This window comes from Tubulanus polymorphus, chromosome 11 (genome assembly GCF_964204645.1).
Source record: "Tubulanus polymorphus chromosome 11, tnTubPoly1.2, whole genome shotgun sequence".
Lineage (NCBI taxonomy): Eukaryota > Metazoa > Nemertea > Palaeonemertea > Tubulaniformes > Tubulanidae > Tubulanus > Tubulanus polymorphus.
The window spans coordinates 1,300,554-1,328,376 of NC_134035.1; the positions used below are offsets into that span (position 1 = coordinate 1,300,554).

Consider the following 27,823-nt stretch of genomic DNA (forward strand, 5'->3'; position numbering starts at 1 on the left):
CCCAGGTACACTGTGACATGTAGAATAGCCCCGGTACACTCCGTATATATTTGTCCCCCTCCCCTCTGGTGACATCGATGTCTGCTCTGCACCCTGGGGACAGTTGCTCAACAGTGGTTAAAGTTAAGTACCAATTACCGATAGTAGAGTTGTGATAGGGATAAAATAGGGATTATCCTCTTATTTGATTTAGTGTCCCTTGCAAAGCAACCACACACTACACCAGCCGGGAACAAATTGAAATCTCAAATTGAAGTACAGATATAGTTGTGTGATCGTCAAATTTATAGACATTATTGTTTTTATTAGTTATGATGTTAGGTCTATCCACTGTTTAACTTATACCAACTTTTGACGACTGACCCCAAATAGAAATAGAGGATATACAAAGTGGCCACTTAGTTGGAAATTGTGGAAAAGTTGTTAAAAATCAGGTAATAGTCAGGAAATTTTGTTATGTAGTGCAAAATCAGGGAAAATTCAGACAAATTTGTTGAGATTGCTAGATCACATGTATTAATGTATCAGTTTCTGTCTATGTTTTACGTATTTGACTGTGCTAATTGATCGGAGTCTTAGCAAATCAAGTCAGGGAAAATAACGTACTTACCACGGAATCGTCAGGGAAAATTCAGGGAACAAACAAGTCAAATAAAAGTGGTAACGCTGATATATTTCTGGTGCCCTTTGATAGAAAGTTGTTGGTTCTATGATGGTCAATTCAACTCAAATCTAACGTCGAATTATTGATTACCATTATGAAGTTCAATATCGATAGAACAGATTATTATCAGCTGTAACAAGTCGACGAGCGGGTACCGGACAACCCTCGCATGTACTCGCACTCCCGACGAGTATCTGCCATCACCGTTTATTGATCCTCAATCACTGGATTAACATCGGATTATGAATCCAGTTATCATCACTCAATGATTCACGTGACATCATCATAACTTACATTTACAAACAAGTTTGGAATCGATTGAACTTTCAGTGATATAGGTTTAATATGCTTCTGGATCCACAGTTGTGTGTATGTTCAATTAGAATCACCACCTGACCCACAGTTGTGGCTTTGTTCCTGGACTTAGTTCTACAGTAATGTATGGGTTTGTCACTGGACCCAGTCCCATAATGGTGTGTGTTCAATTAGAATCTACACCCGGACCCAGTTGTGGCTTTGTTTCTTAATGTGTGGGTTTATTAATTTGTCACTGTGCCCAGTCCTACAGTTGTGGGTTTAATTTGTCCGTGGGCCAAGATCCATGTGTGTGTGCGATTAGAATCTGGACCCAGTTCCAGTTGTGCGCGTTCAATTCGACTCCGGACCTGGTCCCGCAGTTGTATGGGTTTAACTTGTTGCCTTCCACAGGACCTAGTTCAACAGGACCTGGTTCTACAGGGCCTGGTTCCACAGGACCTGGTTCTACAGGGCCTGGTTCCACAGGGCCTGGTTCTACAGGGCCTGGTTCTACAGGACCCATTTCTACAGGGCCTGGTTCCACAGGACCCAGTTCTACAGGGCCTGGTTCAACAGGACCTGGTTCTACAGGACCCAGTTCTACAGGGCCTGGTTCCACAGGACCCAGTTCTACAGGACCCAGTTCTACAGGACCCAGTTCTACAGGGCCTGGTTCTACAGGACCCGGTTCTACAGGGCCTGGTTCCACAGGGCCTGGTTCTACAGGACCTGGTTCTACAGGGCCTGGTTCCACAGGACCTGGTTCTACAGGGCCTGGTTCCACAGGACCCATTTCTACAGGGCCTGGTTCCACAGGACCCAGTTCTACAGGGCCTGGTTCAACAGGACCTGGTTCTACAGGACCCAGTTCTACAGGGCCTGGTTCCACAGGACCCAGTTCTACAGGACCCAGTTCAACAGGGCCTGGTTCTACAGGACCCGGTTCTACAGGGCCTGGTTCCACAGGGCCTGGTTCCACAGGACCTGGTTCCACAGGACCTTGTTCTACAGGGCCTGGTTCCACAGGACCTGGTTCTACAGGGCCTGGTTCCACAGGGCCTGGTTCTACAGGGCCTGGTTCCACAGGGCCTGGTTCAACAGGACCCAGTTCTACAGGGCCTGGTTCCACAGGGCCTGGTTCCACAGGACCTGGTTCCACAGGGCCTCGTTCCACAGGACCTGGTTCCACAGGACCTGGTTCTACAGGACCCAGTTCTACAGGGCCTGGTTCCACAGGACCCAGTTCTACAGGACCCAGTTCAACAGGGCCTGGTTCTACAGGACCCGGTTCTACAGGGCCTGGTTCCACAGGGCCTGGTTCCACAGTTGTAGAATCATTTACGAACAGAAATTGAAAACGGATGAAGCGAATTCTGATGATCTAGTCGATCTAGTAATACATACGCCGCATGTCTGTATAACATTCAAAAACTTCCTGTAACCCATACCAGGTATGCTAATACTAAAAACAGTAATACGTATGGGAGGATATCACAGCCGGGTTAGAGTACAAAACAGAACCCTTCAGAAATCCAGTTGAGAGCCACTCACACCGAACAACAATAAGGCAACTGAAATACGCTCCTATGTTTTACGTATAGTGTCGTCGTTGTGTGTATGTTTTCGGAAGTACCGGTGTCTCTAGTGAGAACGTAAACTAATATATTAGACACGATTATTGGATTACCGTAACTACCACCCACAGTGGGGGGATCCCCAATCCACGCAGGGACTAGCTTTAAACCCGGACAGAATATTCAAGCGTCTTCTTCCAAAACACAGCTCTCGCCGTTTCAATCTATAGAATACCCTCTAAAAAGCTTGTGAAATTGTCGGCTTATAAATTCTCAACATATCGACCTCATCTCTGATGCCTTTGATGCTTTTAAGTCTGTGTTCGCAACTTTTAGTATAATCAATACTTAGAATAGCGTGTAAACTCCTATGATCCCTACTGTACTATCAAAATATTTGTGCAATTTCCAGAGTTAAGAACATATTTCGGTACGATCAGAAATCATCGTTATACCAATATTCAGGGGCGAAGATCATAGAACCAACATTTTTCTATCAAAGGGCACCAGAAGCATTACCGCTATTTGACTTGTTTGTTCCCTGAATTTTCTCTTGACTATTCCTTGATAAGTAAGTTGTTTTCCCGGACTTGATTTGCTAAGACTCCGATCAATTAGCACAGTCAAATACGTAAAACATCGACAGAAACTGATACATTAATACATGTGATCTAGCAATCTCAACAAATTGCCTGAATTTTCCCTGATTTTACAAAATTCCCTGACTATTACCTGATTTTTAACAACTTTTCCACAATTTCCAACTAAGTGGCCACTCTGTATATCCTCTATTTCTATTTTCGGTCAGTCGTCAAGTTGGTAAAGTTAACCAGTGGATAGTACATAAGTTCGACCGATCACATGACTATATCTGTACTTCAATTTCAGATTTCAATTTGTTCCCGGCAGGTGTAGTGCGTGGTGGGTTTGCAAAGGACACTAAATCAAATCACAAATAAGAGGGATGATCCCTATTTCATCCCTATCATAACTCCACTATCGGAATGGTACTTAACTTCTATCACTGTTGAGCAACTGTCCCCAGGGTGAATATACATTGACACCACCAAAGAGGTGTAAAGGGGAGCCAATGAACCCCCCTTATAAATTCTGCACTTTTAAGTTCTAAATTTTGTTTTTTCAGTGATCGATAAATATTTTGCCTTTAAAGGGTCCAGAAAATGCACCCCTCAAACTTCGAATTTCAAAAATTAAAACTATGTAAGAACATCAAGGATTCAGAAATGTTCGTCTGCGATCGGCGCGCGGCAGATACGAATTATAGCATATAGTTTCAGCTGTATTGATTCTGACCACCTTTAAAAAATCTTAGTGATGCTTAGTGATAGAAATAGGGGATACATTTTTGGTTACGAGATTTCGTTTAAGAAAAATAAAACTGATCAAAAATTGCGCTATAATCCTCTGCCTTCTACCGCGCACGCTGTTCATATAAGTGGCTTATGAAAAGGGGATTAACGGTTAATAAACAGTTTCTGAAGACTGCGTACTTCTACTCGGATAGCACCACGCGCGTGATCGGATGGTAAGAGATCGCTCTTAACACCATCTTACACCCAATAGATAAACAACTAACGTAATATTTACTTACAGTTCCGAATCATCTCAGCTACACAACCCGACTTCAATATCCTCTCTATCCTCCACACACGTCCCGACGATTCGAATAAATCCTTTATTTATCGCTCCTTTTTTTTTTCAAAAACAACAACTTTCAGTTTCTCAGTTATCCAAACTTTCGAACGACGATTACTTTTTTCTCGTTCGCGAACGCGCAACGTGTTTTAACGCCTACATATTGCCGCGATTTTCTCAAAACGCTCTCTCTCTCTCTATTCTCAGCACGTTGATAAAACGTCGTCGTCGTCGTCGAGTTTAAACTTTAAACTTTATTATAGATCATACTAATAATAATAATAATCTCTTCTTCCATACGTGAATACGCACATATCAAATATACATATATATATATATGTATATATATAATGAATTTAATTCCTTCACACTACACGCAAAATGACCCGTTAATAATTCTCTTCTCGTTAATACTTCGTCTTTTCCTATTTAAGAGCTACGTATATATATATATAGTTAGTTCTATAGCACGCGCGCGTATATCTCTCTCGCGAGAGTCTCAGTTCGTCGTAGTCGTTGTGTGTTGAATCTCTGAATGATCAATGAACTTTCCTTCCACCTACACGCACACAACACACCGGCGGCGGCGTCGACGTCGACGTCAGTGGTGGCGGGAAAACGAAACGAACGAACGCGCGCGCGTTTATCAGTAGCGAACCTATCTACAGACGCTACAACCAACAACACAATATCACAGTTCATAGTGTCCGATCTAATTACTTTCAACAGGGTGACGACCACTTTCTGCCAATTCATAAATTCCCCGAGTTCTCATTGATTTTTTAATCGTGATTAAACTAAATTCTGAGTGAATCCGAGAAATTCATTGGTTTAAGACGTTACAATTTATTCATTGTTCATTGAATTGATTGCTGATACATGTGGTCAATGATGATCATACCAGAATTCCCTAAATTTTCCAGGTTTTTGGCAAAATTTATCTAATTTTTCCTAATTTGTCTATATTTTTTCTGATTCGCAAGGACCATGACGATGATTTAAGGATTTTAGAGCCCATTCCATAATACTCAAGGCCTTGAATTAACCCATTCCCATTTCAAAACTTTTCAGGGCCTTTGAGGACTGCTGCAATCGCACAATTCACGCAATAACTTGACCTGTGCTCAAATCTGGGTCGGGCCAAATTTGACTTAGAGGCCAAATAATAGGCACGGGCCCATTTGGCACCCATGTAAACAGTTGTTCTGGGCCAAAATCTGCATGGCGAAAAATGCTTGTGAAAGAATTTTTTGCAAGAAATTGTTTTGATCGCGGCTTAAGTCTATATGTTGTTGTTAACCGTATGATAAGATCATACACGCGAGTTCTATTCAAATCAAAACCGGTCAAAAACTTTCGCCTATTTTTGGAGGTGGACCCTCGGCTTAACCTAACTAACCCCTGAACTAAATTTAGACGGATATTGCACGCTTCGTTACGAGTCATATTGATAAAAACGCAGTCCCTAAGAAACCTTTTCGCTTTAAAAACTTTGCGAGGCACAAATAAGAACTCAAACCATCGGTATTCCACTGCCATCGATTTACAGTTCACAGGTTTCGAATCCCAAGAGTGACTAAGGTTTTCGGCTGGTTTAACCTTTCCCCATATTACCGAGAAAAAAAAACGACCCCAAATCCGCTAAGCACATAGGTTGAAGGATTGAAACGCTCTTTCAAATCTAGAATGAAATGCTCTCGTACATTCATTCAATTTTTTTAAGGTAATGCTACACTGGCCATTCAAGTCAAAACAATCCCCGTTTCAGGTAATATATACACACATATATGTCGTATATAATATATAAGAATTGAAAATTGAAATTAATTTTGGTTGGCTGCCAACATTACGTTGTATTCAAGGAGATTCAACTGGCATATATATATATATAAATATATATATCAGTATTCATTCCGACGTTTTATATTATATCGAAATTAGGCCGCGCCGGAAAAAATAATCTCGCATTGAAAATAATCAGGTTTTACCTGGTTCGAATCAGGCTAAACGCCGTGAATAGTTCGTTGTAGTTTCAACGCGCGCTCGATAACTTTTCAAACGCTTTCAAACACTTTTAGTCTCATCTTCAAGCTATGATTCATTTTGACGACTATTGAACTGGCGACAATTTAATTCAACTTTCTTGTTAAATCTATGAGCTCAGTCTGAAGAATATTCACATCAATACAAACTCTGACGAAAAGAGTGATGACTTTCAAACGCTTTTAGTTTCATCTTAAACATCACTTCGAGCTATTTCCATTATGAAGACAATATTGAACCAATGATATTTATTATCTTCGAACTCAGTATAAAGAATGATCACATTGATGCAAACTGCGACCGAGCGACAATTTCCAAACACTCTTAGTTTCACTGTGACATAGCTTAATGCTATAAGATCATTCTAGAAGACGATTGAACCGATGATACCGAGTTAATAGTTTCAGCATAACTTATTTCGCTTCAATCATCTACAAACTCAATCTCAACAATATTCACATCGATAAAAATCTGGTTCTACCCGGTTCTACAGGGCCTGGTTCTACAGGACCCGGTTCAACAGGACCCGGTTCTACAGGACCCAGTTCTACAGGGCCTGGTTGTACAGGACCTGGTTCTACAGGACCCAGTTCAACAGGACCCAGTTCTACAGGACCCAGTTCAACAGGACCTGGTTCTTCGGGGCCCGGTTCTACAGGACCTGGTTCTACAGGACCCGGTTCTACAGGGCCTGGTTCTACAGGACCCAGTTCTACAGGGCCTGGTTGTACAGGACCTGGTTCTACAGGACCCAGTTCAACAGGACCCGGTTCTACAGGACCCAGTTCAACAGGACCCGGTTCTACGGGGCCCGGTTCTACAGGGCCTGGTTCTACAGGACCCGGTTCTACAGGACCCAGTTCAACAGGACCCAGTTCTACGGGGCCTGGTTCTACAGGACCTGGTTCTACAGGACCCGGTTCTACAGGACCCGGTTCTACAGGACCCAGTTCAACAGGACCCGGTTCTACAGGACCCGGTTCTACAGGACCCAGTTCAACAGGACCCGGTTCTACGGGGCATGGTTCTACAGGACCTGGTTCTACGGGGCCCGGTTCTACAGGACCTGGTTCTACAGGACCCAGTTCAACAGGACCCGGTTCTACAGGACCCAGTTCTACAGAACCTGGTTCTACAGGACCTGTTTATACAGGGCCCAGTTCTACAGAACCTGGTTCTACGGGAAAAAAATCTGTTCAATTCAATGACCATTACAACGAGGGTTTAGTCGTCAAGGGGTTAACGACCGAAATACTGAATGTGTAAACAAGAAATAAGTCTCTTCTTCAATTCACGACCGATACATATTTATATATCGCGGGTGAAAAGTTCCCAAAAAGCAAATTTGAATCGCGTCGTAAAAACACGGATCTCGAGAGACAATTCGAGATTGATATTTTAAAGAGATATTGTCCCGCTGAGCGGTGGTTGTATACAAATCAACAGGTGGTGTGTTATTGACGACAGGGCGAGCCGCACGAGCTCCACCCCTCATTCGTTACGTCTCTGCGTGATACAACAACGATTGAATGAGTATAATCGCGGCGCCCGGTGAGCAGGTATGCCCGGGGACACGGCTTCCCGCGACGGAGCCCACAATACCGATCACTCGACTCGTCGTCGTCGTCGTAAGGTCAAAGTTTCCGTCAAACGTATTTAAAATAGCCGAGCGAGAGAAACGTAAACACGTTCGTTCTTAGAACGTGTTTCAAGCAATATGAAGCATTTGAAGCCATCATTCAAAGCTTTGATTCTAGACCCTAGATTTGTGTAGTTAGAGGTGGAAAATCAAGAATCAGGGGGCGCCCACTTTTATTTGACTCGCTTTTCCCTTGACTATTCCCTGACATACACGTTGCTGACTCGATCTGCTAAGAATCTGATCAATTAACACAGTCAAATACATAAGACATAAGACAGAAACTGTTTGATTTTACGCGCGATCTAGCAATCTCAACAAATTTCCCGACATTTTGCTTATAGAAATTTTGCTCGTGCGATCGCGGCTTCCAAATACTTTTCACCATTTATACAGTAAAACACGCAATAATCGGTTTTAATTCACCTCTAGTTGAGGGTATAACCTCGCGACAACAACAACAACGCTCGATTAATTAAGTTCACCTCGGCCCCCGATAAACCGTCGACGATGGAGATGACGCGATAGCGCGCGATCAATCGCAGCGCGGTTTCTATCGGTTTCGATATCGTGTAGCGAAAGCTATTTACGTCGAAATAAATCACAAGTCGAACATGCGGGTAATTTTATAAACCGGTCACCGTCACCGCAGCCGATGATCATCGGTATTATCGTCGTATCTGGTTTTCATGAGGAGACTAGTCATGCACTCGCTACATCGTCAACGTCCTAATGCCATCATTCGGTGAAACCTAATTTCGAAGAGCACTCGACATATTACATTAAATCAACGCGAGTTCATATTTCCACAGTCGGATTTCCTGGTAATTTGAATTTTATTTCGACTTCGTTTTTTTTTTTATGATTGATTTCGAGTATCGTTTAACCTTCCGCGAGACCAAGCATACAGGCCATCGTACTAAAAGTTTTTGAAAGCGCGGTAACAATACATCTGTCGATGATGGAACAAGTACCTGTATTATTGAAAGGGATATACTTAACTCTGTTAACCCTTTCAGTGTTGACTAATTAATACCCGAAAGTGTAGGAGATAATTTGAAAGTTTTAAAAAAATTCCCCTCTAATATAACAGGCATACTGCTTTAGTTTAGTGAGTCTACATTCAATTCAATTTTCTTCTCATTGATTCATTAATAATTGATTTATTTAAGGAAAAAGTTCATTCAATTTGAACGGAAATCGAGACGATATTCAACGCGGATGACCAAGTAACTACTAGTGACACCTGGTGGATCCTCAGCTGCCATATGTAATTGGAATCTTTGATTGCCACTGTAGCATTTGCAGCACCCGATTGTAATAACGCAATCTTTTTTTATAGTATCTCATTTAAATACAGTAAATAAATAACAAATCCGATCTTCTAATCTAGTGTAATATCTCATCAACTCTCAGATCTATGCTCTATGGGTGCGGTTTTACTTGCACGCCAAAAAAACGGTCATGAAATATTTAGATTAGCCGTTTTTCAAGTTCATGTATTCGTTGTCTAAGAACATAATTCATTTTGGAAGAACACATTTCGATTAGACGACCGATCGATGAAATACGGCAGACGACGGCGAAGAGCAATTTGCGGTTTTTTTCATACCGCGACACACTAAACATAGCTGAAGTACATTGGTCTTGATCAGTAGGTTAAATAGACGAATGAACTGACGCGTGACGGTACATGATTGAATTGACGAGGTACGACGGAGGGGGGATGGGGTGAAGGGGGGTTAAGCATATCGATTGATACGTAAAGATGTAGCTCTCCGGTTTTGACGTATTTCTCTCCTAATGATGCTGCACACACGCGTTCAGAATCACTGGTTCAATATTAATTGCATAACGCAATTGATCAATTGACTGATTGATTGATTGATTGATTGACAAGTCTTTTCATTACTGATGATAAAGCCAACTGTTCTGTGGCAAGTGAGGGTCCACTAAGTATCACTACTAGTTGCTACTAGTCACAAAATCTTCGCTTGCCACAGTAGAAGTGCCAGTACCCTATCATTATTGATAACACATACTATATACCTGATGCATTCCAGGGCCTCGGCTTGACAACCATCGTATGATTTTCGGGGTGCTGATGTTTGTCGTGTTCAAGTTATTCAACCAGTTGCAAATCTTTATATTTTGTACCTCGATAATCATCAAATAAATCAGATCAAATCATCGATAAACAGCGACTGAAAAAAAAGATCTCATTCATGAATTTGATGTCCATTCGCGCTCCCGCAAACAATAGATCATTTTCAAAGTGGACAAATGAATAATGTACACGACGACCGACGCTAACTTCATTTAACGAATACAAACCGTTTAAAAATCTATCCATCACTTTCGCTTATCGCAATTTCTGTTTCGCAGAGAAAAGACAGGTAATAAATAAACGAACCGTGATGAGGACTGAAGCCGGTCGTTGGCTACTGCCGTAGAGAACTAGAGAGAACAGACTTCGTTCTTCGCGTGTAATTGCTACACAAAGTAGAAAATTGACTTTTATTCCCGCGTGTAACGAACGGAATTGGCAGCGTGGAAAATTTGCCGTGCGCATATTCCGCGACGGGGGAATTTTACTCGTTGGATGTCGCGCAATAATAAAAGCCCGACGACGACGACGACGCGGTTCACAATGGGAAAAATTCACAATCGCTCGGATAGAATTCGACGATGTAGAGGTGAATTTTTTGTCATGATTAAAAACAACATTCGCGTGAAATACTAATGATATATACGAATAATTACAGGTCGCGCAAAGAAAAAGCCTTGTTTCTTGTGTCCTGGGGCCGGTTGCATAGTCATGGCTTAGACTTAAGACCAGACAAAGACCAACTTAGTTCTATAGCCAATCTAACAACTTAAGACCAGTCTTAAGATATAAGACTACTTTTTGACTTAAGTCACGACTGTGCAACTGGCCCCTCAGGTATTTCCCGGAAAGTCGCAAAAAGGGCGCGCAAATTTTCAACTCTTTTTATGAAAAAAAGTTTATGTCAGAAAAATATACAGGGTGGCACTTGCTTTTTCCCTGACTATCCTGACTATACCCTGACATGCGCGATGATTTTCCCTGACTTGATCTGCTAAGAATTCGATCAATTAACACCTAATACATAAGACAGACAGAAATTGATTTTACGCGCGATCTACCAATCTCAAGAAGTTTTCCCTGATTTTAACTTTTTTGAACAAAATTCCCTGACATGACCATTCTCGGACGGTTTTTAAAGAAAAGAAAATTCCCTGACTTTTCCTTGAGTTCCAGGTAGATGGCAACACTGTCTATATTGTACAAGCGTTTACCAGTGGTGCATTAGGGACAAACCTTACTAAAGTGCAATTTACAAAATGTGACTAAAAAATCATTTGAGAACACTACTCAAATAGATGGAGGAAAAAATGCAAAATATCGCATGCCGTTGCTTGCTGGACCCAGACCCAGAACGTATTTGTCAAGCAAGCATCATTACACTACTTACAGTACATACAGTCATGAATGCCTTTCAATTCAAAAATACCGAGATATTAACTTAACCCTAAACCCAATGAAATGATTTTATTGTTACTTTATTAGTTAATAATATATATATATATATATATATATATATATATATATATATATAATATATATATATGTATATATATATAGTAAAATTGTACGGTAAAATAGCGGAAGTAAATAGGCCTACTTCGCCGTAGGCTATACGGTTAAATAGCCTATCACCGTAAAATTTACTAGGAAGTGTATATTTTGTCAATACAGTGTGGCATTATTTAGTAAACGGTAATTTGGCACAGAATATCCACTACCTACCTCATTCTCACTTTCACTTTCATACAAACTTATCTGTATTGTTGTTACGACTCATGTGTTCAGTGTAGCGTGACCGACCGACATCATCTTCATTCAACCTGCCATCTGAAAACATAGAACATACCTTCAGACCAAACCAGTCTCTGTCTCTCCTCCATCTGCCAAAGCTGCCCGCCATTTTCCTGAAGTTAGTCATCACGCGCCCACCATCGGGCATGGGCTGCACTGGGCCTGGCTGGAGCCTGGAACATTTCCATTTCATTCAGCGCTTTCAAATTAGTTGGGCCCCAGCCTCCACCGTTAAAATTGCATCGTGTCTAAAACGCGGATTTGGTGTTGTGCCCGTATCAGCGGATACAGTCGCGGACTTTTTCGCGGATATCATGCGCGCGAATATCTAAGGGGTATCAAAAATAAGGCCTAGTTAACAAAGCCAGTACAGCGTCGCATTCCGGTTTTTATGAAACTTAGATTCATTTGGATGTTGCTTGTTGTCCGTTATGGATGCTTGAAAGTTTTGTGGAAAAATTAGCCGGAATCTTTTCATTTCTTCTAAAATGTGGACGCCATGGAGTTAGGGCAGTCCAAAAAGATGACCCATCCATTATAGAGAAGTCAAGTCAAGTAGAACATCTTGAGAGGCAGAAAACAGAACAAAAAACATCCTATATTTCTTTATATTGGCTTGAACAATTTTTTCAAATGAATTATCTTTCGTGAAATGTTGAACAGTAGTTCAGCGATCGTTGCAGAAATCACCGACGCACCCGCAGAATTTGAGCACGTCCCCGCGATAGGTGGTCACCCTCACGCAATCAACATCGGATGTTTGACTTCCGCATCCTCTCAGTATATACCTGCCACCTCTCGCTAAAAATATACAAACAGAAAGAAAAACTGAAAAACTGTTGAATTTTACACAATTAGAATATAGTGAAGTCCAAATATTGAAGCGCAGTAAAAGTCTTTCCGACATTGGGATCCGATGAAAAACATGACATTGTAACGAATTTGGCGTTATAAACGAATAATTGGGGATTTCATTGAATTCGGGTGAGGGGTGGTGGAGTTACCGGTAGATTGGGCAAATTTGTTCTCTGAAAAATGTTGGCAAATAAGGCAGCGGCATTAAAAAGGACTGCAACATCATAAGGATCGGACTGCACTAACAATTTCAATTCTCGTCGAAGGCACTATATACGGCCTTCATAAGCGGACATTGAGACACTTACCCAATTGAGTATAGATTGTCATACATTTATATCTGCAGTGTATCTTCCTGGCTATTTTATCTAACCTGCTCCCTCTCCAACAATCCCGTCCATACCTCGTGTACGACGAGTCGCAGAAGTAACATCGAACTCCCGAACCTACAATTAGAACAAACACTTTACCGGGTCACGACTAACAAGTGGTGGTGCTGCCTTCTGCGACACAGTCAAAATATCCCTTTTTGGTCAGGGTGGCCACTTTCCGCTCATTTACAAATTCCCCTTAGACCTAATCCAGGGTGGACCCAGACAGCAGAGGAGCTAGCACTGGCACTAAAATTCCCTGCATTTTCACTGATGTTACAAAGAATTCACTAAGTGAATCTGAGAAATCTCTTGGTTTAAAATGTTATAATTCAACCATTTTTCATTGAATCACCTACTGATAAAGAAACAATAGCATTATCCGAATTTCTAGATTATTCGAATTCCCCCCCCCCCCCCAGAGTTTTCCAGGTCAGTGGCCACCCCCTGGTAGGGCCTAGTGGTATGCAAAGGCAGCGATGATCAAATATGAGCTTTACTCCATTCCTAGCTGTGTACTGCTTAGAAAAAAATGCTTAAAAAATTGATACCTCGTTTCTCGTTTTTGCTGTGCTGAAAACGACCCGGCCGACCGCCTATCTACTCTGTACATTACACTTTTCTAAAATCACGATCAGCCATAACATCCGGCAGCTATAGAAATGTACTGATTACAAATTTCATCGCAGTTTACAAAATGACCTGGCCGATTAGGAGAAACCAGGTATCATTTTGTTTTAGCCTTATTTTCGTAAAGCCTATTGAATTATTTTGTTCAGTTAGGCCCTGTGGCTGGCTTGTATCACCGATTGATAACTAGCATACGAAAAACAAACGAAATTGTGTCAAACATCGCTTCTTACCGATACCACAACAACACACGCTCAGAAATACAAGTCCTACGAATAAACCGTTCATTTTTCCTGCAGCCGAATCGATAGAGAGCAGACTATACTATATAGTTTTCTTTCCGTTCAGAAGTATGTTAGTTATATATAAACTGGATACAAATATAAATATTCACCTCTGGACAAATTACATATAATCCATATTAATTACATATAATTACATCCGTTCCGTCGGGAAACATTATGCGCAGGAAAATCTTTTTTATTCAGCGGAAATCGTGTGACGTATTTTTTGTTCACGGCAATAAATGCCAGTTTTGATTAATGTCGAACTATTTCTCTCTCGTTTACAATCGCTTTATGTTTTTATAGCGTCGGATGGTTTCATAGATTAAAAGACAATGAAATGTTGCGCAATTAGAAGATTTTGTTCAGGTGCCCGAATGTTCGTTGTTACGAGGAGTTCCATCAACACGAACAGATTTTCTGATTCCTTGAATTTTCCGCAAAAGTAAACAAACAGCGCTTTCCTCGGCGTAGATTTTTTGGCATCAGCCATATAAACGGATACACGGCCGCGGAATTCTTCGCAGTCGACAAACTCGCGCTAAACCACTCTGTCAAACTATATAGGATGTATCAGAAAATGTGTTTCCTAAGCTGTATGGTTGATCAACTCAATTCTTATTTCTTATGGTTTGACTCCATTTACAGCCATTCAAAAACACGCCAGTGCTCAGCCATCAATGGCTAATCTTTGCATTTCAACATTTCATCCTCGAGCAAACATCCAGGTCTACCAACCTTACCCCCAAAAACTAATTACGATTATAGTTAATGAATAACTAATCTAAAAGCTGCGGTAACACATTTTCTGAGACATCCATAGGGTTAATTAGATTGGCAAAGGGGCATTCACATAAAGGTCGTATTGCCTTCAAGGTTTTCGACTCAAAAAACTAAAACGCCAATGAATGACTGTAAACTATCACTAATTAGCATTTCATCGTAATTAGTAACCCTTATCATGTAGCAGTTAAACATTCATTTGATTCACGTGGATTTCCACTAATCACGTGACATGATCTCAAAAATATTTCGATGAAATTCAACCGATCTAAAAAGAATTGTTCATAGGACAGCGCGTTGCGAGTGCGAGTCGTTCCCCAGAAATCGTCGGTTTAAAGTCAAGCTCGGCACCAAAAGAATTGAGACCTTGATTGTCAGCAGATATTAGACCAAACCTGTGAGGCAGAAAAGAGCACAACAAACACCTTATATTTCCTATTGAACAATATTTTCAAGTGAATTTGTGAATGTCGAACGGTATCTCAAAATTATTGCACAGATCACCGTCACACGCGCATATTTTGAACACTCCAGATGCGTCGTACGCGGTCGTCCTCAGGCATTTATCGGGGCTTATAAATCCGCATCCTCTTTTTATAAAGCTGCCAATTCCAGCTGAAAGTATATACAAACGTAGATTTCTCGTGTAAACAGAAAACGATGAGATAGTTGTTCGAATGATGATATTGAAAGAAATCCGCTTGACAATAAATCACAGATAGTGAAATTCAAACATTAAAGTAGTTAAATGTAACTTCAGGTCGCATAAAATCCTACTAATAGTAGGATTTTATGCGACCTGAAAGGCCAAAAAAAATTGAAACCTTGTTTCTCCGCTCTGCTGAGCTTAAATGTTGACCCGGCCGGCCGCCTATCTACCCTATACATTACTTTTTTTAAAGATCGTGATCAATTTCACCATAACAGACCCGGCCGCTATGGAAATGAACTGTTTATGAATTTTATCATATTTTACAAAAATGACCCGGCCGCTGCGGAGAAACAAGGTATCATTTTTGTTTAGCCTAATCGTCGGGTGGTAAAGAAACGATAAACCAGTCGCTGATAGTGTACTTAAGATGGTTAAAACTGATCGCAACGTTTACTGCCTACATAAGTGGACATTGTGACACTTACTGAATTTGGTTGTCAAACATCTAACGTCGCATTCTATCTTCTCGGCTATTTCATCCAACTTAGTCAACCTGAAGCAATCCCCTCCGTACTGTCTCTCGCGAGAATCGCAGGAATAACAACGAACTCCTGAACCTGTGTTAAAAACAACTTGGTCTGGACACAACTAACACGCGATGGTGTTGCCTTCTCGAAGTCGATCAGAAAATTCTCAGGACCGTATTGAGGGTGGCCACTTTCTGCCCATTATATGCAAAATTATATCACACGATTAAATAACTCGCTTCTTACCGATTCTACAACACACGCTCAGAAATACGAGTCCTATGAATAAACCATTCATTTTCCCGGCCGAGTTGACAGAGAGCAGAAAATATTCACCTCCAGACAAATTACATATAATCGCATCGAGTTGGGAAACATTGTGTGCAGAAAAAAATCCTAAATCGTGCCAATGTATGTTTGTTCACAACAAATTAACGCTGGTTTTAATATTTTTGTCAAGGGCAGACAAATTACATATATATCCATTTGTTACTACATTAAGTTGGGAAAAATTATGCACAGAAAAAATCCTTTTTATTCAGCGGAAATCGCATAATGTACTTTTGTTCATGTCCAATAAATACAAATGTCTATTTCAAACTACCAAAACTAACCGAGCTAGATATTAGTATTTTTGTCTCTTTTTTCATCGCTTAAAGTTTGTTTGTTACTTTGTTTTCACAGATTCAAAGAAAACGAACATGAAATGTTGCGCAATCAAAAAATTTTCAGGTCTTCTTATGTCGTTGTTCGTCGTTGTAACAATGATTTATCATGAAAGATTTTCTGATTCCTTGAATTTTCCTTGAAAGTAAAAAAGTAAATTAAAGAAAACAATTCCGCGTTCATATAATAAATTTACAACAACGCTATTGTTTATTGCTCGGCATATTTTACAAGGGATGGTGCAATGGTCACACAATATGTAATAATATCAATTTGTATACATAAAATTTAATTCATCTGAATCAATTCATTCAAGCAACTAACAGAATTATATTTAATAAGAGATGAGAAAACTGGTAAAGGATACCATGAAAATTTATCAAGATTCCATAAAACATCTCAAGCGACTGATCCGATAATTAAGTTTGACACTTCCGTTTTTGCAACGCTGCCGCAATTAACATGAAATAAAAACATTTTCACCGCAGCGTCTGAATATTCAACGCTTTTGAGCATCTCAAAAAAAGTTTTGGAATCTAAATCTAGGAGCGTCATTCGAGCGTACAGACTAGAATGATCTACAACCGAGATTTGAAACTTAAACGAAAATATTCTTCATTTCACGAATATCGTTCATGAGAAATGTCTCGATAATTGAAATACTGCCCGCGTCGCTTCGATACGACAAAACAACAATTTATTGTTAACGAGAAGCGTCCTCGTGCGCCTCGTTCTCCTTTATAAAACCGTAAATACCGGTCTCACTCCGAGCACGGCGTGCTTTAAACGCGAATCTTCAAATACTGGTCGAACGGCTGCGAGACGGTCGCGCGGAACCGTTCCCGTCGACGTTCCTCATCAGGACGCGCGGAGAACGCGATCGACTACGCGACCTCGAACCGCTGCGCGACCGCGGCGTCATCGAACGTCGCGCGTGTCTCGAACGTCGGCCCGCGCCGACGCGGTCGCGCGAATGACTCCGCGAACGACTCTTCGATCGACTGTTGCTGCGTCGGCGATGTCGGTCACGAGATCGAGACCTGGAAATAGGAAGCAAAAATAACCCGAATTTACTAAACATCACGTAGATTTTTAGGCCTTAATAAGCTTTTCCCAAAAAGTAGCACTAAGCAGGACCGAGTAGACGCGCTACAAACTGTATAAAACTTACAAGAAATATTCATTAATAGAAATAAAAGACAATTCAGCGACTGAATTGCGTAATTTTACCTGCTACGTCTGCTACCTCCACCGATTCGTCGTCTGGGAGGAGGTGAACGACCTCTTCTACCTCCTCCGCCTCCTCCCATACCTCCTCCACTACCACCTCCTCGTCGCCAGTTCGACTACAAGTAATACGTACAAAGTATCAGGTTATAATATCAGGTTTTGGCTATTTTATACCGGTTCTTCTGGTGACTAGGTATAATCTGTTTGTATCCAATTTTCCACACTTACCACCGGTCGTCTCGGGTTACCCTTCGCCCATTCGACGATGATCACCGATCCGCAGACGTCGCGACCGTTCTCGTATTTCACGGCGTCCTGAAATAAACGTCGTTCGAACGAGTGAATAAAAATTACAGATTCTCTACTCGAGATTCATTCGTTTCGACATTCAACACGATATGAGACAAATTATACAAAATACGTTTCTAAGGTTTAAAATAAGAGAAGTTATTTCTCGAATCGATAAAAATCTTGTATCGGATTTCATCGAATTTAAGTTTAGCATTTAAATTGCTAGAATTAGAAGATGTTTTCGTAATGTTACATTTTTTTCTTTGTTATGTATATATAATAGTATTAACTACAGCAGACTATTGCCAACTCGGCACTCTGGAAATTACTCGAAAAGTCGATTCGATTTCACCGCAGTATTAGAAGTAATTGAAGCGCGCCGAAGACCCGAAGCACCACCTGGTGGATACTCGCTTGCCACAGCGGCGTTTGCGTACGCGCCGAGTTGGCAAAGAGTCTACTGTAATATCGATTATTATTATTAAAGAGTAACACTGATACCTTGTTCAACACGCATACACCCGCGGCTCGGAAATCTGACCTGGTAATGGTCATGTTCGGATCACATGAACAGTAGTGGTCAGGTAGCCTGGCTGGGCGGTATTGAGGGTGGCTTTACAAGTAATGGCAATGGTATGGTGGCGTTGGCATGGTACGGCAATGGTAATGGCGGTGTGTGTGTCGACTATGGCGTATTATTGTCGTAGGCTGATGACGACTGATACGGACTGGCGATGGTTTGAAACTGTGGGGCAGTCAGTAACATAATAACAATTAATAAAAATATCACATTATATGAAAAAATTACTCATAGATATTAAATATATGAAAATTATTCGCAGTCAAACTCGCTGAAGTCGTCTGTTTATGTTTGAGTCCCAATTCACTAATTCATCGATTTAGATCCCGGGCTCTTCACTTCTTAGAGTAACATCTATGGAAGGACATACAAAACAACCTTTTCAACTAAAAAAGAATCACGGAGCCACTTTCAAAAACCCCTTTTTCTCGGATTTCTAGAACCTAGGTTATATCTCATTTCTAACCCCTTAAATTCTTTGAGATTTTGGGAACGTGTATCTGCGCCCTACTTAGTAGCAGAGAACTGAAGGGCCCGGGAGTTGGATGGATATAAAAATCGTCCCAATTATGACGACTTAGCGAGTTTCACTTTCGGCACAAGAGAAAATTTGCTTTACGATTCGACAAATCGACGAGCAATTCTGCTAGACGCGTAAACGAAAGTAAATTCATAATCGATTTCATCAAATATTTTGGACGACGTCAACGCGAAGTTTCGACCGAATGAATTTCATCACAACTCGTTTTTCCCATTTTAAGTAGAATATGAAATTGAAAAATAGCGTCCTTTAAAAATGTAGTCGAAACGTCGCGATGATTTTGTCATAAACAAGTCACATTGAGAAGAGACCGTACGAACGGTCAATTGTATAAAGCATCGATATTCGTTCGTTCATTTAGTTTTTTTTTTTTTTAATTTAAGCTCAAAGAAAGTTTTATATCGAAGTACGAACCTCGGCATCGCGACGATCTTCGAAGTCTACAAACGCGTAAGCTGAAAATAAACGAGGTTTAAGTCGATGTTTGGTATCCGCAGCCGAGATTTTTGGGACGCGGGGGAGGGTGGAGGAACTCCTAATTGCGGCATTGATTCATCTTTTTATAACTCACCCATTTCAGCACCTAAAAAATAGAAAACACAAAAACAATTTATAGTAAGGGTCTTAAAGATTTCGGTCGGACGTAGGTCTACAAGTGGAATCATATCTCCTGCTAGCAGACCCTGTGGATCATCACTTGTCACAAGTGGAATCCTCTATCGCCACAGTAGGCGATGTCCTACTGGACATAAGCAGACCCTGTGGATCATTACTTTGTCATAAGCGGAATCCTCTATTGCCACAGTAGGCGATGTCCTAGTTGATATTCTATCGCACACTAAGCATCGATAGCATACCTAATGGATACTTACCAGACGAGGTGTGGCCTTACATCCCATGAGGATTTTTTGTGATTCTACTAGATAAATAATAATGAGCTTGCCTTAAGTGTCTGGAAGATTCCATCTGTAAAGACCTACCCAAGAGTGTCAGAACTCATAATTAGGCCTATCTCTCCTGGACACAGCACTGCTTTCACTAGTTGCTGCGCGCGCTGGCCCCTTCCCTCTCGACCTCCTTGGAGGATGGTGGCTATACAGCAATGTAAATATACGTTGAAGGATTATTAGGCCTAGGTAAGGGTCAGCTTTAGCTCATAAGAGAGCCAGGGAACTAAAAAAACAGCGGGACGGGGTGGGTTGAGTGAGACGCAGTTTATCGAATGTTTCATACTTCAAAACGTACCGTATTTGATGTCACAACGGGTAATGTGTCCATATTTCTCAAATATCTCCTCTAGATCACGAGTACACGTATCTTTACTGAGACGCCCTACAAATAAAGCTCCTTCACTTCGACTACGCGACATTTTGTTACGACGACGGATTTCAATTCAATTTACTTTATTGTTATTAAGCCAAGGCACAAAACAAAGTGAAAACCGTTTCTATTATATAAACGGCTTGAGACTTATTTCTTAGATGAGATTCTTTATCGGATAAGCTTGGAATTAAGCGTTTGAAAGAATAATTCTAATACGGGCAAGCCACACTCGACCGTTCGGTGCTGCCCCTATGTATAACGATAGCGGGATAAATGTGAACTAATAAATTACTCGCTTGCCAGAGTCTTTGAACTGGTGTAATGGACAAACTATTTACCGACAGGCGGGCCGGACTCAGGGGAAATTCTTGAAGCATAGATGAACTATACGACTGACATTTCCAATTAAGTAGGTATAGTTCATCATTAGTTATAGTACTTCAATATTATCCATAGATCTATTTTTTATCAAATAGTTCTAGATGTAACTACTTTAGCCCTAAACCGGCAAGTGCTGCCACTATACTAAACGGTAGCGGTGAAATGTGAACTAACTTTTAGACTGGTTGCCTGTTCTATCGGTAACCAGTCTAACTAACTTTATACTCGCATGCCGCAGTAAACTAGACCACCAGTTGAGTTTACTTCTCGTATTTACCGCTACCGTAATCATTAGCGGCAGCACTTGACGGTTAGGCCGGGATCTGACAAGCTTGCGGCAAGCTTGTCAGATCCTAACCGCGATTTTATCATTCTCGGCAGCGATTTCGCATGTTTCAACTCTATGTCGTTCTTTTGTCTCAATTCCATCAACGGCAAACTGTATCTAGGGGTTATCCAGGTTATCTTTCCAGTTTTTGATAGTTAAAGCCAACACAAATACCGCCGTCCATTAACATCGTTAATCATCTTCTAGCGACTCATTATTTCACTGTTTATACAATGAATGATGAAATGATTATGAACTATCCAATACGCTCACTGGTTATCAAGTTTTTACTGATGATTTGTTATTGCAAACTCGGTACGGCTGAAAAATGCACGTCGTTTTAGTGGTTTCCGTGTTGGTTTTATGTGGAATAAACGTGGGTGAGTAGAAACTTCAATTAGTTTAATTTCGAGTATTAAGAAATTTCAAAATAAGATGTCTGTATGAAAAAATACAAGACGTAGAAAATCCCACCACAAATGCAGAAAAGGCGAAGATTCTGTAGTAAATTTAGAGGGGTCTAGGCGGTGTCCGTGGGGGTCCGGCCAGACCCCTAAGATTTCGAAATGCATTAAGAATTCCATCCGGAGCTTTCGGCGGGCGGCAATCAAACCCTGGAAAGCGAGGATGCTTAAAACGCTAGAATTTAGGATTATTTTCTGTTCAAAAATTCTAATCTACGCCGATAATGAATTCAGACGTAGAAAATTCGAAGATAAAACAGAACATTCATTATTATGTGTAAAACTTTCCTATGACAGCTGCGGGTGTGGAATGTTACCGATGCGCTTCCACGCGAACTGAATACGGAATCAACTGCTGGAAAGGCGACAAATTGGACAAAATTGCAAAAAAAGTTTCATGTCGTTACAAGTGCCTGACGATCTATGCAACGATGGGTAAATATATCTTCTTCATATTCAATGCATAGGGAAAAACCTGCTTGGTTTTGGTACCTGAGACCCCATTTTGTAATTGGTGTTGTTTTGTTCGTTTCAGTATCGGGTGAACGGCATATCCTTCGAGGCTGCGGGGGTAGCATTCTTCATCCCAACTGCAGAGAAATGACCGGCTCAAAAGGGGACACGCTTAATTTCTGTACCTGCATTGGACACCTCTGTAATAACTCTAGCTAATTCTATACATAGATGATGCAAATGCATATTCTTTGCATATTTTGTGAATACGCGTATTTTCAGACATTTGTGTCTAGCCTGCATACGTTTGTATAAATATGTCTATATGTCAATAAATATGCTTGAACTCTGACTAACGTGTTTACCATATACTTGTATATGTCAGCGTGGTAGATTACCCCGGACTTTCGTGGTATTTTGTAATGAACAAAGAGATAATTGATGAAAACTACCGCGATACAATTCATGTAAATAAATGCTGCAATAATTTCATATTACAAACCTAGATATGGGAATGTTGCAACTGCGAGCGAAGCGTCCTAGCATTTACGAGCCTTACATCGCCAGCGAAACCATTGGAAATGTATCGTTTTGTGGCATCGCTGCTGTTCTTCGCGTCTTTAGCCTGCAATGGCGTGGTTAAATCGGGGAAGCCGAGGACGCCTCGTTGCGAGCCGATTACAACCACGATGTGCCCGACGAGACTTTACAACATGACCATACTTCCGAACCTTCCCGGAGAGACGACTCAACAGCAGGCTGTAGCCGCGATGGAGAGGTACTATCCGCTGGTGGGAGGCGGTTGTGGCCAGCAGTTCAGGTGGTTGTTATGTACGTGGTATTTGCCGGTTTGCACCGTGTTGGAAGACCCGATACCGCCGTGTGAAACTCTCTGTTTAATAGCCAAACAACGATGCGAACCGATTATGAATAATTTCGGATTCAGTTGGTCGGATCTAGGCATAGACTGCGCGAAATTGCCTCCAAGCGGACTGTGCGTGAATAAACTGGACGCGGCTCAGATGAAGAAGATGGGACAGAGTTCCGAACCGCAGCATAAACCTAGCCCGGAACCGCAGCCGACCACGACACCTCGCCCGCCCGCTTATAGACGAGGAGGTCTTCTGAATTTGAAGACATACGCCGATACTAGAATCAACCAAGCTGTTCGTACGTTGAAAAATCTACGCAAAAGCATTGACGATAAAATCAGAAAATTGATGAAGGAATAAACACGAAATTCGTAACATTTTTGGTCGTAAGATTTGCATGAAATACTAAATCTTAAATAAATACTAAGACTATTTATAATTCAGAAAACAATACAATTAATTTATCTACAGTTCAATTTCTTTTCTCTTTGAGAGAAACGTTGCTAAAAGTGAACGAAACAAACTTTTCTGTCTGATAAGCAAAATTATTATATATCAAATTAACACGGTGAATAAACTCAGATAGCCAATCACGCTCGCTCGTTTATCCAGTCAAGATATGACGTTACTCGGGTGTAGACTCCGGGTTCTCCCTTTCTGCCACAAGGGAAATTGCCGAAAGAGGTTACACCGTGTACGTACCATTTACCTTGTCTTTTACACACCAGTGGCCCACCCGAATCACCCTTCAAGTAGAAAACATTTCAAATACTAAATCAGCTCATTTTCTGGCGAGAAGGACGCTTTTACAGTCTTTAAGTATCTCACCTTGCAGACGTTTTTGCTACTAGCGCCCCCTGCGCAGATTGTTCTCGTGTCGATTATTGCCTGGCGGAAAGCTCGAGCGCAGACCTTCGTGTTTATGATATCAACAGCGACGTGCATTAGCTTTTCCGACGGACGTCCAATAACTCCTTAAGTCACAAAACAGAAAATACACACTGTTAGCGAGTCTCTGAAAGTCGAATATTTCTTAGTATCTACTTCAGAAATGTCTTCAAATGGCGAAATAGCGAAAAGTGCGAAAGTTCAAATTTGACTTACCCGCTTTGTAAGTTTGCCCGAAGCCGCTGGCGTAACAGGTATCATCAGGAGAAGGGTCGTGGCTCGGCAGACAAGCGGGCATTTGAGTGCTACTGAATTCAACGTCTTTAGTCAGCTTCATTATTGCTATGTCGAATCCTAAAATCATCATATTAAGAAAAATGCAGTTCACGGACCAGGTTCATGTGACCATACAAAAGCAGACAACAATAGACACGATTTTGTTCAATTATTTCTAAAGTATAGATGTTAAATTTTATAATATATTGAACACAATGTGAAAGATATGGCCGAACTTCGAACTACATTTCTTACCCATGAACTGCGCGGCCACTGGCTTTCATACTCACCTCGGAACTGAACAAATCGTATATGTCGCTCGACCTTTGATATCAGGTATTTTTTCTTCGGTTTTTTAATGTTGATTTCGCCGATTACGGCCTCCCACAAATGAGGATAAGTTCCACTATTGAAGAAAAGAAACGATACAGTTCATGATGGTTTTATATCCGTGTATAAGTTGATAGTTCCATTGGTCTGTTGGCCAGCACGCCTTGTATATATCGTTTTATCAATTAAACGACAATCCGACTGACTTGACTTACCGTGCTATCTTAGTACAATGAGCCGCGGTCAGAATAGTATTCTTGTTGATCAAGGTTCCTCCGCAAACGTGACGCCCGAGGAAATGAAGGCTGACCTGCCAGGGCCACTGGCCCGATTTAGACGCCGTGCCTGATATAATGCGCCATCCATCATCAGCCCCGCTGCTTACACCACACTGTTCAGGCGCTAAACGATTAAAGATTGTAGTAACAACGAAGAGGCCAGATTGCTTAGACTAGATTCTTGGACCATCTTAGTTCTATAGCCAATTCAACAACTTAAGACTGTAATGAAAGTATTATCAAATATCATCTTCACGAAAACAATCGAAAACGTGAAACTTAATTAGCAAAAACCAGATAGTATTGACTAAAGTTTCTCTGATAAAGTTTGGTCAAGACTTCGAAACTGTCAGAATAAACTGTTATATCATCAACTGGGTTATAACTTATTAAGTTTTCGATTATTTTCGTTAAGACGATATTTGGTAAAATTTTCATTACACGATTAATAGCTCATGAAAGTAACGTAGTGAGAGGAACTACTAGAAATTGAAATAAATACCGGCGGTCGATGCGGAAACCAGCACCGTAAACAATACCACTACAACGGCTGCCAACATGACGACAAGAAGAAGACCGATGAATGGCTATGTGAAGTATTCTCTATGAAGCACCCCCGACCCATTAGGGCCAGACGATAAAAGCATTCATTTTAACTACCGATAAATATTGCTGCAGTTACCATTAAGATAAATAACTATAATCAGCAATAAGATAAAACAGATAATTTATGTGCAACAATTTGAGAAAGATTGATCAACAACGCGCTAACAAGTACTGTGGTGGAATTGAAATACGACTGAATTTTATTGCATACAAATATGACAGTTTTCACAATGAATTTTCGGGTATTTTGAATGCCGTGCAGGCGATCCATATTGATGCATATTGATGTAAGGGTCTGCACGAAAAATTTCCTTCGAATCTAGAGGCTTTTTTAACCAAACAATCTTCATTTGACGACCTATTAAACGATCCTGATGTTCCGTCAGGTTCCAGTGAGTTTCACTTAAATTTCCAACTATTCCCTGTGCCCCTACTATTCCTATGTCCTAACTGTTTCCAGTGTCCTAACTATTTATATTTTCTTAACTATTCATAGTGCTTCAAATATATTCATAGTGATCCAACTATTCAAGTGCTCTATATTCAAAGTGTCCTTCACCGGTATCTATTCGTTCCGCAGTGGAAATTTTGTCATTTCAAATAAATTCAGGCTATAACTAAAATGAAAACACCGATTCTTTTTTAACATCAGTGAACTATCTATCTATCTATCATAGTCCATATTGTTCAATCTAATCTAATGTAATCTAATTTGCAGCGTAGTGTCACTGATGTGGCCGGCGTCAAACACGCAGCACACGGGGTTTCAATGGCGCTCAATATGAAGCCAAACAAATTGAACTAACGACTGGTGAACCATATCAATGGTTGACTCATTCATTCGTTGATTTCATAGTCGAAAGAGCTGACTGGTCATTGTCAGTATATATTACAAAGTGTTTATGGTAAACTACGAGAATATCTGGCCGGAAAGCTGTGACGCGTTCTCGGTTATTTGTAGTTGCTGTTTTTTAACTCTCCCTTTTAAACATCTTATTGAAAATACTGTTTATCGTGTTTGCTATTTTTCTGACGATGAGATTAAGTTAGAATATCAAAACGTTAGAACAATATTAAATGTACGTAATCATGAATTATCTATTACGATCAATTCATTGTAGGTTCATTTATCGACGAATTTAAAGTGGGTTCGTTTGTCGACTGGAAAGCTCTGTAGGCCCTAAACTCTGAAAAGAGTGATTACTAGAAATGGTGTCTTCTCGATACTTTCCTGGCAATCGCGGTCTTGGAGAGGTAATTAACGGTTATAACGGTTAAAAAAGAAAAAGAAAAACAACCCTATGCCCAACGACGATATGACAACGATTAATTATTTTATTCAAAGTCGATGAAAGAATATTCGTTTATTCATTTGCTCATTTTTTTTACCCACGGCGCGGAGGCCGTCGTTCTCAAATCGTTGCGGAAATTCCGACTACACAAAAAAATGAAACCGTTCACGACGAAGTTCGCATTTTTCAACACGACCGAAACGGAGTTGCAAACGATGACGAATAATCCATACGACAGGTTGTCGCAATGCGTAAGGTAGTACATAGTAGTCTGAGCGGGATGACCGCGCTCTAACAACAGCAGTTGCGTCAAACAGTTAAAAAACGCAAGCAACAGAAACGACGCCGCCGTCGACACGACTAGAATAGTGATCTTTTTAGCGGTGGCTTGTTTGGCGGCGCCGGTCGCCGGACCGTTCCGTACTCCAGCTATTATAAACGCGTTAGCCACTGAGATTAGCACGATCGGTAAGTACAACGACAATACGTTATTCGCGTAGAAAAAGAACCTTCCGGCAAAAATGCTCTCGACTCGGCAGTTGGTCCACGTGCCCATGAACGCGTTGGGAAGATGGAAAGCCGACCATACGACGTGGAAGATAACGAACACGCAGGTTATAGCTATCAGCGCCGTGCGGGCTCGGCCTACGGTGCATAGACGCGCCGCTCGTAAAGGTGCGGAGACGGCGATCGCCCGATCGAGCGTCATCAGCACCAGAATCCACACGGCTATCTGCGCCGGGCAATTCGTGTGGAAGACCTTGAAGAAACACATAGCTCTGTCGAATTGAAGGCGATAATAGTCCATCAAATAGGGCACTTCTATCGATACGATAGCGTAGAGGTCGGCCACGCCCAGCACGAGCATGTAAAAATGACTGGCGCTCGACGCCGCCTTTTTACAAGTTCCCAAAACGACGACTACAAAACTGATGAAACTGAGAATCGGAAATAGATACGCCGTGTATAAATTCAGGTTGACTGTGATGATCGACAACCAGCCGTATCGAACCATGAAACACATCGGTTCCGTCGTCTGGTTACTGCCCGCATCAGCCATATCGGAGCCGCCCTAAAAACAACAAAAGTAAAGTCACGCATGAATACGTACAATATTGTGTTGGGGAAACAATCTATATATGTAGAAT

The 27,823-nt window shown here is 41.1% G+C and overlaps 6 protein-coding genes across 8 annotated transcripts; 2 read left to right on the forward strand and 4 right to left on the reverse strand.

Moving 5' to 3' along the window:
* Positions 1-12,354: 12,354 nt before the first annotated feature.
* Positions 12,355-16,247, reverse strand: LOC141913162 (uncharacterized). Of its 2 annotated transcripts, none has more exons than XM_074804626.1 (3): positions 16,123-16,247; positions 12,938-13,075; positions 12,355-12,575 (listed from the first exon to the last, which is right to left on the reverse strand). In XM_074804626.1, the coding sequence occupies exons 1-3, from the start codon at positions 16,172-16,174 to the stop codon at positions 12,442-12,444; spliced, it is 324 nt and encodes a 107-aa protein (XP_074660727.1). In that variant the 5' UTR covers positions 16,175-16,247; the 3' UTR covers positions 12,355-12,441. The 2 variants fall into 2 exon arrangements, with proteins under 2 accessions (XP_074660727.1, XP_074660726.1); XM_074804625.1 differs by lacking the exon at positions 16,123-16,247 and adding an exon at positions 13,864-14,018 and having other exon boundaries at positions 12,357-12,575.
* A 499-nt stretch (positions 16,248-16,746) lies between these two features.
* On the reverse strand, positions 16,747-20,565 carry LOC141912627 (uncharacterized). 2 transcript variants are annotated; one of them, XM_074803937.1, is made up of 6 exons: positions 20,430-20,565; positions 19,756-19,767; positions 19,599-19,639; positions 18,001-18,087; positions 17,773-17,888; positions 16,747-17,582 (listed from the first exon to the last, which is right to left on the reverse strand). In XM_074803937.1, the coding sequence occupies exons 1-6, from the start codon at positions 20,551-20,553 to the stop codon at positions 17,339-17,341; spliced, it is 624 nt and encodes a 207-aa protein (XP_074660038.1). In that variant the 5' UTR covers positions 20,554-20,565; the 3' UTR covers positions 16,747-17,338. The 2 variants fall into 2 exon arrangements, with proteins under 2 accessions (XP_074660038.1, XP_074660039.1); XM_074803938.1 differs by lacking the exons at positions 19,599-19,639; positions 19,756-19,767; positions 20,430-20,565 and adding an exon at positions 18,565-19,583.
* Positions 20,566-21,468: 903 nt separating this feature from the next.
* LOC141913175 (uncharacterized) lies at positions 21,469-22,488 on the forward strand. The gene is made up of 3 exons (XM_074804642.1): positions 21,469-21,596; positions 21,978-22,115; positions 22,216-22,488. Exons 1-3 carry the CDS (start codon positions 21,545-21,547, stop codon positions 22,350-22,352), a joined length of 327 nt encoding a protein of 108 aa, XP_074660743.1. The 5' UTR covers positions 21,469-21,544; the 3' UTR covers positions 22,353-22,488.
* Positions 22,489-22,632: 144 nt separating this feature from the next.
* LOC141912590 (protein mom-5-like) lies at positions 22,633-23,410 on the forward strand. The gene has a single exon (XM_074803881.1). The coding sequence runs from the start codon at positions 22,715-22,717 to the stop codon at positions 23,363-23,365; it is 651 nt and encodes a 216-aa protein (XP_074659982.1). The 5' UTR covers positions 22,633-22,714; the 3' UTR covers positions 23,366-23,410.
* Positions 23,411-23,595: 185 nt separating this feature from the next.
* Positions 23,596-25,420, reverse strand: LOC141912589 (transmembrane protease serine 3-like). Its single transcript, XM_074803880.1, has 6 exons — positions 25,280-25,420; positions 24,715-24,901; positions 24,460-24,575; positions 24,110-24,247; positions 23,834-23,979; positions 23,596-23,751 (listed from the first exon to the last, which is right to left on the reverse strand). Exons 1-6 carry the CDS (start codon positions 25,335-25,337, stop codon positions 23,596-23,598), a joined length of 801 nt encoding a protein of 266 aa, XP_074659981.1. The 5' UTR covers positions 25,338-25,420.
* Positions 25,421-26,751: 1,331 nt separating this feature from the next.
* On the reverse strand, positions 26,752-27,450 carry LOC141912879 (uncharacterized). The gene has a single exon (XM_074804300.1). It carries the CDS (start codon positions 27,448-27,450, stop codon positions 26,752-26,754), a length of 699 nt encoding a protein of 232 aa, XP_074660401.1.
* Between the last annotated feature and the right edge of the window lie 373 nt (positions 27,451-27,823).